The sequence below is a fragment of the Pseudochaenichthys georgianus genome, unplaced genomic scaffold (assembly GCF_902827115.2).
Source record: "Pseudochaenichthys georgianus unplaced genomic scaffold, fPseGeo1.2 scaffold_2035_arrow_ctg1, whole genome shotgun sequence".
Taxonomy (NCBI): Eukaryota; Metazoa; Chordata; class Actinopteri; order Perciformes; family Channichthyidae; genus Pseudochaenichthys; species Pseudochaenichthys georgianus.
Genome location: NW_027262743.1, coordinates 11420 through 23896, shown reverse-complemented (window position 1 = coordinate 23896; position 12477 = coordinate 11420). Strand labels below are relative to the sequence as shown.

General features: G+C 42.8%; 1 protein-coding gene across 1 annotated transcript; it reads right to left on the bottom strand.

Annotated features, from left to right (window-relative positions):
* Positions 1–1847: 1847 nt before the first annotated feature.
* Positions 1848–12055, bottom strand: LOC117441840 (sodium- and chloride-dependent GABA transporter 2-like). Its single transcript, XM_034077856.2, has 6 exons — positions 11892–12055; positions 9560–9694; positions 5390–5527; positions 3869–3980; positions 3615–3747; positions 1848–1883 (listed from the first exon to the last, which is right to left on the bottom strand). The coding sequence occupies exons 1-6, from the start codon at positions 12019–12021 to the stop codon at positions 1848–1850; spliced, it is 684 nt and encodes a 227-aa protein (XP_033933747.2). The 5' UTR covers positions 12022–12055.
* Positions 12056–12477: the final 422 nt, after the last annotated feature.

The following is a 12477-nucleotide window of genomic DNA, read 5'->3' as shown; positions in this document are numbered from 1 at the left end:
GGTGGGTTCTAGCTCCCGTGTGTTATCTGAAATCGCCATACTAACTTTTCTTCTTCTTGTACTTTGTTCGTTTTGTTGTTTTTGTTGTTTTTGTTGTTGTGTTTCTTCTTGTTCTTGGCGGCTGGCAAACAGCTTTTAGGTGCAATACCGCCCCCTGGCTTATAAATAGTGAAGTGGATACTGCCCTGAATGACAGACTTTTTTCCCACTCGTAAAAAAAAAGGCGTATTCGTCGTGTGACTGCATGTGCCGAACCGTGACGGTACGGGACGAATACGGATACCGTTACACCCCTACTAGATGGTCAAAGTCAATACACAGTATAGACAACAATTCGGTAAAATAATCAAAAAAGCTTGCACAGTATGTGGGTGGTCTATAGATGTTTAGGAAAAGAGCTCGAGAGGAGCATTTCAGCTGAAGGGCCACATATTCAAAAGAAGCAAAGTTTCCAAACATAGTCTGCTTGCATTGAAATAAATCATTCAACTAAATACTACTCCACCCCCTTTCTTACGCAGTCTTGCCTGACTCATAGAACTAAAGTTGGGAGGGGTTGATGCTATAAGAACAGCTCTGCTGTTGTTTTGGTCTAACCAAGTTTCAGTTAAAAACATAAAATCCAGATTATGCTTGGTGATAAACTCATTGATTACAAACGATTTACCTGCTAAAGACCTGACATTTAATAGAGCCAGTTTAAGTGTGTTTGATGTACTATCACTCTGATTGTTTGTGATAGACCGTGGAGTATGTGGAATCACTGTTACATTCGATACATTTAAACATATGCTTTTGGATTTTCAGTTTTTAACCTGAGTCATCAACCTTCTGTGGATGTTGGTTATAACAGAAATGGGTCGCTGCACTGGTATAGAAGCCTCTGGTCGTTGGGTGGCGCCAGAGAGCGAGATGGCAGGGGTCAGCGGCATCAGTGAAGAAAAGTTGCGGGTAGAAAAGTTTCTCGTAGTCAGTGTTATTGTGCATGACCCTATCCAGTTCTGCTGTGGTACTGAATTGTCATGTCTGTTTAGCAGTGTAGACAGCATAAAAAATGTTAGCAGCCAGAGCACGGCTACCCTGGGAATTAGGGTCCACTGGGGCGGGTAACCTCCTATGTCACGGTGTTCACAGACACATCCGTGATAGGTTGGGGGGGGACCTGCCTAGGGAGAGCTATAGGGGGTCGCTGGTCTCTGACAGAGACACGGCACAGCAACCTTCTAGAGTTGCGGGCAGTGGTGTTAGTCCTCCAGCATTTCAAACCCTTAATACAGGGCAAACATGTGCTGGTGAGGAGCGACAACAGCACCACAGTGGCGTACATCAACAGGCAGGGCGGAGTCCGCTCCGCCACCTTGTTGATCACAGCAGAGAACCTGTGGTTGTGGGCTTCAGTGATTGTGTTGTCTCTGAGAGCCCTCCACATCCCGGGACTGGAGAACAAGGGGGTCGACCTCATGTCAAGAGGTGGGCCCCTGCCAGGCGAGTGGGTGCTTCACCCGGAGGTGGTGAAGCAGATCTGGGCCCAGTTCGGGAGAGCGGAGGTGGACCTGTTCGCCAGCCGGCACAACTGCCTGTACCCTGTGGTTTTCCAGGGCTCTGCGGGACAATCGTTTGCACACGAGCCATGGCCAAGAAAGCTGCTCTCCGCCTTTCCACCGGTACGCCTCATTCTCCCTCTCCTGGAGAGGGTGAGAGGAGAGCGTCTGTCAGTCATCCTAGTGGCCCCAGATCGCCGCCTGGCGCCGTGGTTCGCAGTGGTGACACAGATGATGGTGGGCCAGCCCTGAGCGATTCCTCAGTTCTGGGGGGCGATGTCTCAGGAGGCAGGTGCAATAGGGGCGTTACCCACTCTGGGCCAACCTCTCCAGGCTTGGCTCCTGAGAGGGACAGGCTGAGACAGGGGGGACTGTCTGACAAGGTTATTCAGACTATCCAGGCAGCAAGAGCAGGATCCACCACAGCCTGTTACAAGCCAAAGTGGTTGGGATTCCAGCGATGGTGTGAAGAGGGGAGCCTAGAGCCCCTGTCGTGTACGTTGGGCTTGCTCATTCCACAATTAAAGTGGATGCAGCAGCCACCTCGTCCTGCCATGAGGGATTTGCCGCTTATGTCACGTTTTTACAGGGGGTCAGGAGGCAGCGCCCAGTAGTGCATGTCTCCACCCCACAATGTGATCTGCCATTGGTGTTCGAGGCTCTGGTCACAGAACCATTTGAGCCTCTGGAGCTCTCCTCCCTGAAAGTACTGTCATGGAAGACAGCCTTAACGTCGGCCAAGAGAGTGTCCGAGCTGACCGCTCTGTCGGTGTACCCAAGTTGCTTAGTGATCCGGTGTGACCGTAGCGGGGCGACACTCAGACCGAACCCCTCCTTTGCTCGTTCAGATCAAGGGCTATTCAGTTAGGGGGCTTTAGTCTTCCACCCCATAGTAGGGCCAGGGAAGCTACATTTCACCTCCTCTGCCCGGTGCGTGTGCTGGCATGTTATGTGGAGCGCACGGCTGCCACTAGGCGCACTGAACAGATGTTTGTGTGCTTTGGGGGCGGCATGGCCGGTAAAAATCTGTCCAAGAAACGTTGTTGTTTTATCACCCGGTCACCATGTCTGGCTCCTTCTCGTCATCTGTGCTTGCTGGGGCAACACAGGACTGGTGAGGGGGGGGCGGCTGTGGGTCAGCAGGTATCTGACCCCCCCCCCCCCCCCCCCCCACTGGACATAATGCACTTATGTGTTCCCATGCTCCGTGGGGACCCGGGAAATGTGGTAAGCCCCATACAGGGCTGGGGGGCTCTCCCTGCCTGCCTATGGGCGTGCAGGGAGAGCCCTCCTCACTGTTTTCCAGGCACACTATTCACGAGGTAAGCGTGTCTGAGTGTGCCCTACCAGCCAGGTAAACTGCGCCCCCGACTTCTGCCCGGGCACAACCGGAGGAGAGGAGGTTGCGGTGCAGTGGCTATTAACCAAAAAAAAAAGCCACTCCACCCACTGTACCAATAGAGTCCAGTAGAGGGCGGAGCCTGTTTCAGTTATAACGGTGGGTGACGTATTGTAACCCTAGGTATATAGGCACAGGCGGAGTCCTCTACTCGGGGCCCTGTCTGTTCTATGCTGCACGCTGAAGAGAAGTGTAGGGTGACAGCTAGGAGGCGAGGCCGCCTTATGGCGTGCTTGCGCTCGCATTCAGGTAGGTCCCCCTCAGGGGGCCGGCTACGGTTATAGATATCTCAGTTGATGAATGCTTGCATAGTGTGGTTGAGAGGTAGTACCCATAGAGTCCAGTAGAGGGCTCTGCCTGTGCTTATATTACTAGGGTTACAATACGTAACCCACCGTTACATCCACAATGCAAAAGTGCCTACCAACCATGACAAAAAAGGTTACGCTACATCGTTAGCCGCACTGTTTAAGTAAATAGGTTGTGATCGCTATCTTGTAAAGATGGCCGACTTGCTGTTGATGACATCACAATCCCATGCCCTGTTGCTCATCTATTGATAATATTCACTTTTTTTTTTGTCGTTAAGGTTTTTTCCAAGAAGAAAAGTTCTCAATGGCATTTAACTACAAACCAGGTTGTAGGAGATAGTTTTGGCAAAAATATTCACAAACCTTCCCTGTGGAACGGACCCCTTTCCAAACGCAGAAGTAGCAAACGACCCAGACAGCCAGGAGACACAGCAGCACCTCCCACTGCACTCCACCCAACTCCTCTATCCCCCCAGACATAGACAACACGCCTCTCCTGCAAGGGGACACAAGACAGTCGATGATAAGTGCAATAAATCACAATATACTTTAAACATGATCCATTGCTGCTGCTATACATAATTTATTATGAGCTTCACGGGACAACATTGACTCACTCCCAGAACTCAGAGACTGAAGACTTGGTGAGATTTCCAGATGTCCAGTTTACTGACTGGTTGCCTCTGTGTGTTTGAGTAGAGTTTAAGGAGGACAGGTCCACACATCTGTCTGTTAGTTGGAAAGCAAATCAAAATGTGGTTAAAGTGAAAATCTTTATATCAGATGATAGTAAAATGGTCACTCATTTGGTTATTGTTTTTAGTCATGAAACACAGCAATGTGCCAACAAGGCAAGGTAGAAGGTTGGTACAGCACATTATACAGTATAACAAATTCAAATATTGAAAAAAATATATGCTTTGAAAATCTTTTACAGTATGTGTGAGGAAATGCATTCTATACATCACCCACAGATGACCATGCAGACCCGGTCTTAACTCTGTCACCTTTGAATTACTCAACTATCCCCGCAAATATAAGCTATATATAATAATTAATTAAAATGTTAAACATTTATGCAGTGTAATATCAGAATCATTTGCGGTCTTTGTCTCCAGGACAGTTGATATGAAGAAGATATCAGTCAGTTGGCAAACAGATCAATACGTTTGCAAACCTTATTCAAAATTATTATTTGCATTTAGTGATTCTATTGTCTAGCTCTCTGCTAACCATGTGTTTCTCTTGGAAGATATTCATATTTATTACATTTAATTTCACGGTATATCATAACTTAGAAGCTAAATTAGCTTTTGTCTTTTAGTTTTTTTCTCAAAGGTTAGCAAATTGGTAGCTCTGGGTGAAAAGTGAACGTTTGCCAAAGTAGAACACGTTTTGATCAAGTTGCTTTTTCCACATAGTTTGTTAAATGTATGTTATTGTGTGCCGCTCATGTTTTGTGCATAATTTGTGGATATGAGTTATTTTAGAATTTGTCAGTTGATTTCCTCTACCTTTTTGTTCTCTGGTAAGTTTTCCGTGTGTTGAAAGTGATACAAAAATGTTTCATGTCATTGATTTCCATCATGTGACCAGGGTGATCATTTATAAAACATGAAATCAATCCGATTATTACCATAACATTTATGTAAAGGAGACCGTGTCTCAAAAGAGCTCTTGAAGAATAATGTATTTGTCAATAAACGAAAAGGTAGATGCTTTTGCACCCAGGTGTACATAGTCAACAATGCTGTTTGCCCCGTGGCAAACATTAGATTTGGTTTTGAATGTATATATAGATATGCAAATGTATAACATTGGTTGCGATTGCTTGTTTAGGTAATCGGAACATCAGAGATCAGTGTTATTTTGGACTTTACAGACCAACCAACCCAACCTAATCTGGGATTGTAGATACTAGGCACCTATTAGTCAATCATTAATTAGGATGTTTCCGGCATACAATAAATACAGTTGGTCGGGGTATGGGTGTGAAGATCCGAATAGCTGCTGTGTGACAAATCTTACCTGGGTGCAAATAGACTGTAAAACAACAGCTGACTGGCACTTCGAAAGAAGTAAGTACTTTAGGACCTTTGAACCCGCTGTACGTCCACCCATACTTCCCCTATACAGACCTGTGTTCCAGGGATTGTTGCAGGTGGCCCAGGGAAGAGGGTCTCTGAAGCAATAGATGAGGTAGAGGAGGGCCCAAGCCAGGATAATGGTGTAGGCTCGGGAATAAAGTTGGATCACCATATAAGAATAGCCAGTACCTGAAGAGACAGAGAGATCATCCGAAATACCCTCGGTTTAAGCTGTAAAGAATATGTGTAAAGAAGCCGGATGTAAATTAATCACTGCAGTGTTTAGCTGAGTTTCTGCTGGTAGACAGCCTTCTCTTCACATAGCTCACTCCTCGCATGTGGACGCTCCAAAGGGGCGTGGCCAGCAGCAGCTCGGTTACATTTAAAGGGCCAGACCCAGAATCAGCACTTTAGTAACAGGGCTGAAATAGATTGGTATGAGGCATGCTACCATGGGTGATCTGTTTCGTATTTTGAGTAAAACACTTCAGAGACATATTTTGTATAGATATGGTCTTATAATATTGTTCAAATATAGCATACTAGGTGACCTAAACTCAGAAAACATCAGATGTAAAGGATACAAGCTTGTTGATGTATCTCCCCAAATACAGGCAAGGACAAATAAACAAGGGTGGATAAACTGCAGCTGCCTTTGATATAATGGGCTTTCATAATAACTGTGATCTACATATCCATCATTTAAATTTGATGAATTGCCATTTTCACACGTTTTTCTAATTGATTTCTCGACCAAAGTGTTATTGTTCTAGGGCAGTGACTGTGAGTGTGTGTGTATTATTGGCCTCATTCAATCATCAGAGCTGAGGCTTTGTATAAGTGCAACAGGAGTGCAATATTTACATTTTAAGTACTGTACAGGCATAAATGAGGACCTATATTTTAGACTTCTTTTGTAAACAATCATTTCCGTGGCCCATTCCACAACACCATGCCCAAATGCAAGAGTCCTAATGGTAGAATACCACTATAAAATGGTCACATGTTCCATGACATTTGTCTTTCCTGAGAAAAATGTCAATGCCAAACAAAACAGAGATTGTGCTTCAGAGAATTTTAGTTTTGTCTCAGAAGTCCACTGTGGCTGAAAACAAGGTTAACAGGAAAAGTCTGTACATTCATTAATGTGTGAAGAGTCCATACTGTATGACATATACAATATGATATGGTTGAATAACAATGCTTTAGGCATGTAGAGTCTGGGGTGTAACGGTATCCGTATTCGTCCCGTACTGCCACGGTTCGGACGTCACAGTTCGGCACATGCAGTCACACGGCGAATGCGCCTTTTTTTACGAGTGGGAAAAAAGTCTGTCACTTAGGGCAGCATTACACTATATATAATCCAGGGGGCGGTATTGCACCTAAAAGCCAGCTGCCCGTAAATAAAGAACAAGAACAAAACACAACAAAACGAACACAATACATGAAGAAGAAAAGTTAGTAGCTACAGCGAGTTCACACAACACACAGGAGCTAGAAGACCCACCTGCTTCTTTTAAATCAGCTGTGTGGGAACATTTCCGGTTCCCTGTGGACTACAACAATGATGGGGTGCAAGTTGTGGATCGGACGAGGACGGTGTGTCGGCGTTGTTCGACAGCGGTGCGGTATGCTAGTGGTAACACGTCAAACATGCTCAATCACATCCGAGTCAGTCTCAGTCCCCAGCGAGAGGGTTTTCTCGACGGCAGGTGACATAGTTACCGCCAACAGATCTGCCCTCACTACTGACAACGTAGACAAACTCATCTTTTTGAAGACAAACTTGAAAATACAGTAAAGCTTGAGTTAATTACACATGTTAATTACACATGTTAGACATTGCTCCTAAAGGTAGGCTACATATTTTATTTAGTTTTATATTTATCATTGTATTTATTTTATATTTTGACATCAGGATATGTTATACAGTTCTGTATTGCCTTTTATTGATTTAGTGGGGATGCTCTTTCCCACTAATTTTTCATGATAAACGTAGGAAAACATCTCGTGGCTTAAAAAATGACAAATAATTAAGCAAAAATAATTCAACAAAATGCCTCTTGAGGGCATGAAGTGACAAAAACGTTCAACATTCCTCCATTGAAGCCCATTGTAATTTCAGGCAGATATTTCCTCACGGTAGCAGCCGCACACCTTTAGTTAAACTGCCAAAAAGGCCACATTATTAACCTGAAACTACACAAAAATTACACTTCAGATACTCAACTTCCTTGACATGCTTCACGTTTTGAAATTTCACAGATATCTGTTACGGTTCTTCCACAAAACGTTCACATGTAAGAGGTGTATCTCTCATTCAGAACAATGGAAACCTGTGAACCAGATAGCAGTGTGCTAACAGTCCAGCCGTAAAGACATCTACGGGACAGTTTTGAGATTTCTTCAAATGCCGTTGTCATGGCAACACAATGCTCGCCTTGAAACACGGTTTTCTCATAACTTCAGTGAAAATACTCCAAACGCCCCAACACTTCACAGGTTTGGTAACGATGCAACCATCAACGCATCTAAGCGTAGTATAGGGTGTCATCAAATGCCGTTGCCATGGCGACAGACCGCTCGCCATGAAACACAATGTGGCTGTAAGTCCAATCGACACGGTCCAATCATCCCCCAATCTTCACTTGTATATCACCGGTCCATGCCTCAACAGCTCTATGCCAAATCTGAGATCTCACCATATGCTGTTTCCATGGAAACACATCCCTCGCCATAAAACAGGATGTCGCTATAAGTCCAATTGACACGGTCCAATCGTCCCCCAATCTTCACTTGTATATCACCGATCCATGCCTCAAGAGCTCTACGCCAAATCTGAGATCTCACCATATGCCGTTTACATGGAAACACATCCCTCGCCATAAAACATGATGTCGCTATAACTCCTATGAAAATGTTTCAAAAGTGCTCAAACTTCACATTTGTGCTAACAGTCCAGCCGTGAAGACATCTATGGGACAGTTGAGATTTCTTCAAATGCCTTTGCCATGGCAACACAATGCTTGCCATGAAACACGGTTTTCTCATAACTTCAGTGAAACTGCTCCAAACGCCCCAACACTTCACAGGTTTGGTAACGATGCAGCCATCAACGCATCTAAGCGTATTATGGGGTGTCATCAAATGCCGTTGCCATGGTAACAGATCATTCGCCATCAAGTTAGTTCAGAAGTTTGCAGTTCAAATATTCTGCTGCTTTTCCAAGCCTTTTTACTGTATTTTCTTCTCTCAGCACACATTCAAGCCCCCTGTGTTCATGTATAATTTCAATCTAAATTCTTCACTTTCTTCTTACACATTTCATTTTAATTTAAATTCTTCACTTTCTTCTTACACATTACATTTCAGCATAGCAGTTTAGCGTCAGCTTTTCAGCATAAAGCATTCCCACTAGCAATTTCTTCAGGAATTGCATTCTCTAGTTTTGTTTGAAACACTTTCTTATTATTTATTTTAATATTTTCAAGACATTCTTTTTAGTTGTACAGCTTGTTTAACCTTTTTGTTTGACATCAGCCATTATAAATAATATGGCCATCTGAGTGTGTGTGTTACTGTTTGTGGTTTGTTTTTAACTGTGTAATACAGTTAATGATTCCAAATGTGAGAGTTCCTTATTTTCATACCAAAACGTGCACTACTGTTACAAATAAATAACAGCAAAAAAAAATTATGCATTTGGGACTTTTTTTTGCTTTTCCTTGTTGTACCGAACCCGTACCGAACGGTGACCCCCAAACCGAGGTATGAACCGAACCGTGACATCTGTGAACCGTTACACCCCTAAGAGTCTGTATTATATTATTATTCTTAATTCACATACAGCTGTGGTGTCAATATTAACAAAACACAATGATTATGATTCCTGTTTCTTGTATTGGTAGGATGGGGTACATTCACGAAGTATGGCTTCAGGGATTTTCATTTTAGAAAACTTGGTGTTTCCTGAAATACATTTTCAGTTCTAGCCAGTTTTAAATTACATAATCCCTAATTGTCTAGTTGCCAGCTCATCAGCTGAAAATGTCATAAATGGATTCAGTATCGTATTGTCAACATAGGCTATTATGCCATTAAGGCTAATTAACCCATGTTATGCTAATTGTGCAAATTGCCCAACATGTGCAAGTTAATATCCGGCAGTTTGTGCTGGGGACCAGTACTATACATTTCAAACATAAAACGTGTGGTTACCCTGTGCCAGGGGGCAGAGCTTTCTCCAGCAGGTCATGGCGCCCTCTTGTGTGTACTGACCCATCGCGGTCTCCATCACGTAAAGCGGCAAGCCACACAGCAGGGCAAAGAAACAATACGGCACCAGAAAGGCACCTGAACACACAGAATATTCACACCTGAGACTATGACATGGATGTTCAGTTTTGATGTTCCCCTACATTTAATAATAACCATGAGAAGGACAGATTCTGCATGAATAAAGTGATAATAAAATGTAGATGTACAACAAATATTACTGTTATGGTGAGTTCACGCCGCAAGCGGCTGTCAGCTGTGTTTCCTCGCCTCATAGAGAGGCGAAGTCCCTCCCCTTCCGGTGGACCTCCATGGGACCTTATTTCAGAAAAAGTATTGAAGTCAATGGAGAGAGAAAGATTATCTTTTGATCCCGTTTGAATTGTGCAACAAATTACACATATGATGTTTGTCAATTTAAAAGATCATTTTGCAAGTAAAAAAAAATAAAATGTGTCGTAAAACTGTGAAGTAACACATTATTTTGTGTGAAACGCTCAATGAACTACATCTCCGGTCTTGCATACGTCACCAACACCAAGATGGCCGTCACGTTGGCACATTTCACCTCTTTCTTTCAGAATGAAGCGAGAAGTATTAAAAGAGGTGAAAATCACTACAAGTCTGGCCATGTTGAGAACTGTACACAAACAAAAGGGGAGTTAGTCTGTTCCAGCATGCAGGACCGGCTTTACAAGGTGTCAGTGAGTAACACGAGTGTAATGTGTAACCTTAATGTACACGACTCTGGGATTTGTAGGCTTTCTAGTTGCGTATTTTTCATAGTCTTATATTTCAACAGTTTTAAGACAAACTGTGACTTTTTTGACATGGAAATGATTTTTTAAGATTGACAAACATATGATGTGTAAATTGTGGCACAATTCAAACGGGATCGAAAGATACGTTTTCTCTCCCCATTGACTTCAATACATAATTCTTCAGAAATAAGGTCCCATGGGGCGGAAGTAGATGGGCGTGACTTCGCCACTCTATTCAAACAGGACGCGCTGGTGAGGGGGTGGGGCTTATCTCCATGTAAATACTATGGTAGATTAACTACAACAAAATTAACATATTTGACCGTTTTAAATGAAACCGTTTTAAAGGTGTGTTTCCTGAATGGATATCTGTGGCCTGTACTATGAAGCAGGATTTGCGGTTAGCGATGTAACCGCTGAAAAAGGTTGGGAACCACTGATACTTTTTACTCCATTACATTTACTTGAACACTCACAGTTACTAGTTACTTTGTACATATAATAATAACACATATATGCCCATATAGTATAATGCAGTACTGCATGCACTACTAAACTACACAGTATCTAAATCTGGTCCAAATTGAACGACTACAACACTGAAATGCTCTAGTGTAAAAACATGATACAATTAAAACCATCATCATATAATACTTTGAAAGATCCATTCTGCATAATGAGTACTTTTACTTTTGTTACTTGAAGTACATTTAGCTGATATTATGCATGTCCTTTATATTATTATGAAATACACCATTATGCAGAATGAGTACTTATATGTCTTTGTACTTTAGGTAATTTGAATTACTTTTGAATTTGTATAAGTATATATTTTTTAAATCAGGACTTTTACTTCTATGAGTATTTTAAGACTATAGTATTTGTACTTTTATTTAAGTAAAGGATCTGAGTACTTCTTCCGGCATTGATGTTAAGTCATGCCAACAGGCTCTACAGTTTCTTGGCTGTTTTACTTGTGCTTGGTAGATAGTCAGGTCTACAAAAAGAACACATACAGAAGCAGATTAATAATAATCGCTACTGAGTACAATAACTTCCATTATTTTAGCAGCCGTGTGGCTATAAAGTCAATATATATACTTTCAAATGTTGTTTTTCATGTAACCTCAAAGTATTTCTCTGAAACTCTCTCCCACAAGACATCCGCAATATGGACTCACTCCCAACCTTCAAATCCAGCCTGAAAACACACCTTTTTAAACTGGCGTATTCCATTTCTTAATCTCTGCTAAACTGATTGTTGTTTTTAAGTCTGTTTTTTAAGTATTTTTTAAGTCTTGTATTACTGTGTGCTCTTCTTTGTTGCTTGTTTTTAATTATGCTCTGTAAGGTGTCCTTGAGAGCTTTGAAAGGCGCCCATAAATGAAATGCATTATTATTATTATTATTTAGATTATTTTCAGTTATTTTTACACACTCCTCATCATTATTAGAGATTAGGGATTTTCATGAAATCATTTAAAATGTCACAGTTGATTGTATGTAAAGCTCACCTCCTCCGTTCTTATAGCATAGGTAGGGGAATCTCCACACATTGCCCAGGCCCACCACATTGCCTGCTGCTGCCAGAATATATTCCCTTTTCCTCGTCCACTGTTCCCTCTTTTCCACTTTGTTCTCCATTTGTGTTCCTCTTTCAGTCCTCTGCTCAGTACTGCAGTACACAGCCCTGCACACAGCATACTGATTGTTATGACTGTTGCCTGAGGCCTTGGGAGTAGAGGGAGGAAGTGCTTGTTATAATTAGAAACAAACTGCTGTGTTTTTAACACAGGATGAATCTGATGATTACACTTCTGATGTATGTTCTGTTGAATTGCTTTTCCGAGGTGATCAAAGATGGTGTGGACGGGGCCGTGGCGGAAGGGACGGACGAGGTGGAGGGCGAGGTGGGGCACGAGGTGGAGGACGGGGAGGAGGAAAATTCCCGGCGGGAAGTTGCTTTTTGTGTGGCAAATTTGGACATTGGGAAAACGACTGCAGAGCAAAGAGGCCTGTAACGACGAGACGTCGTTACTAGAGCTCACGTTAATATAATCATTGTACTGTATAGGGTATATTGACACAGTATTGGCACAT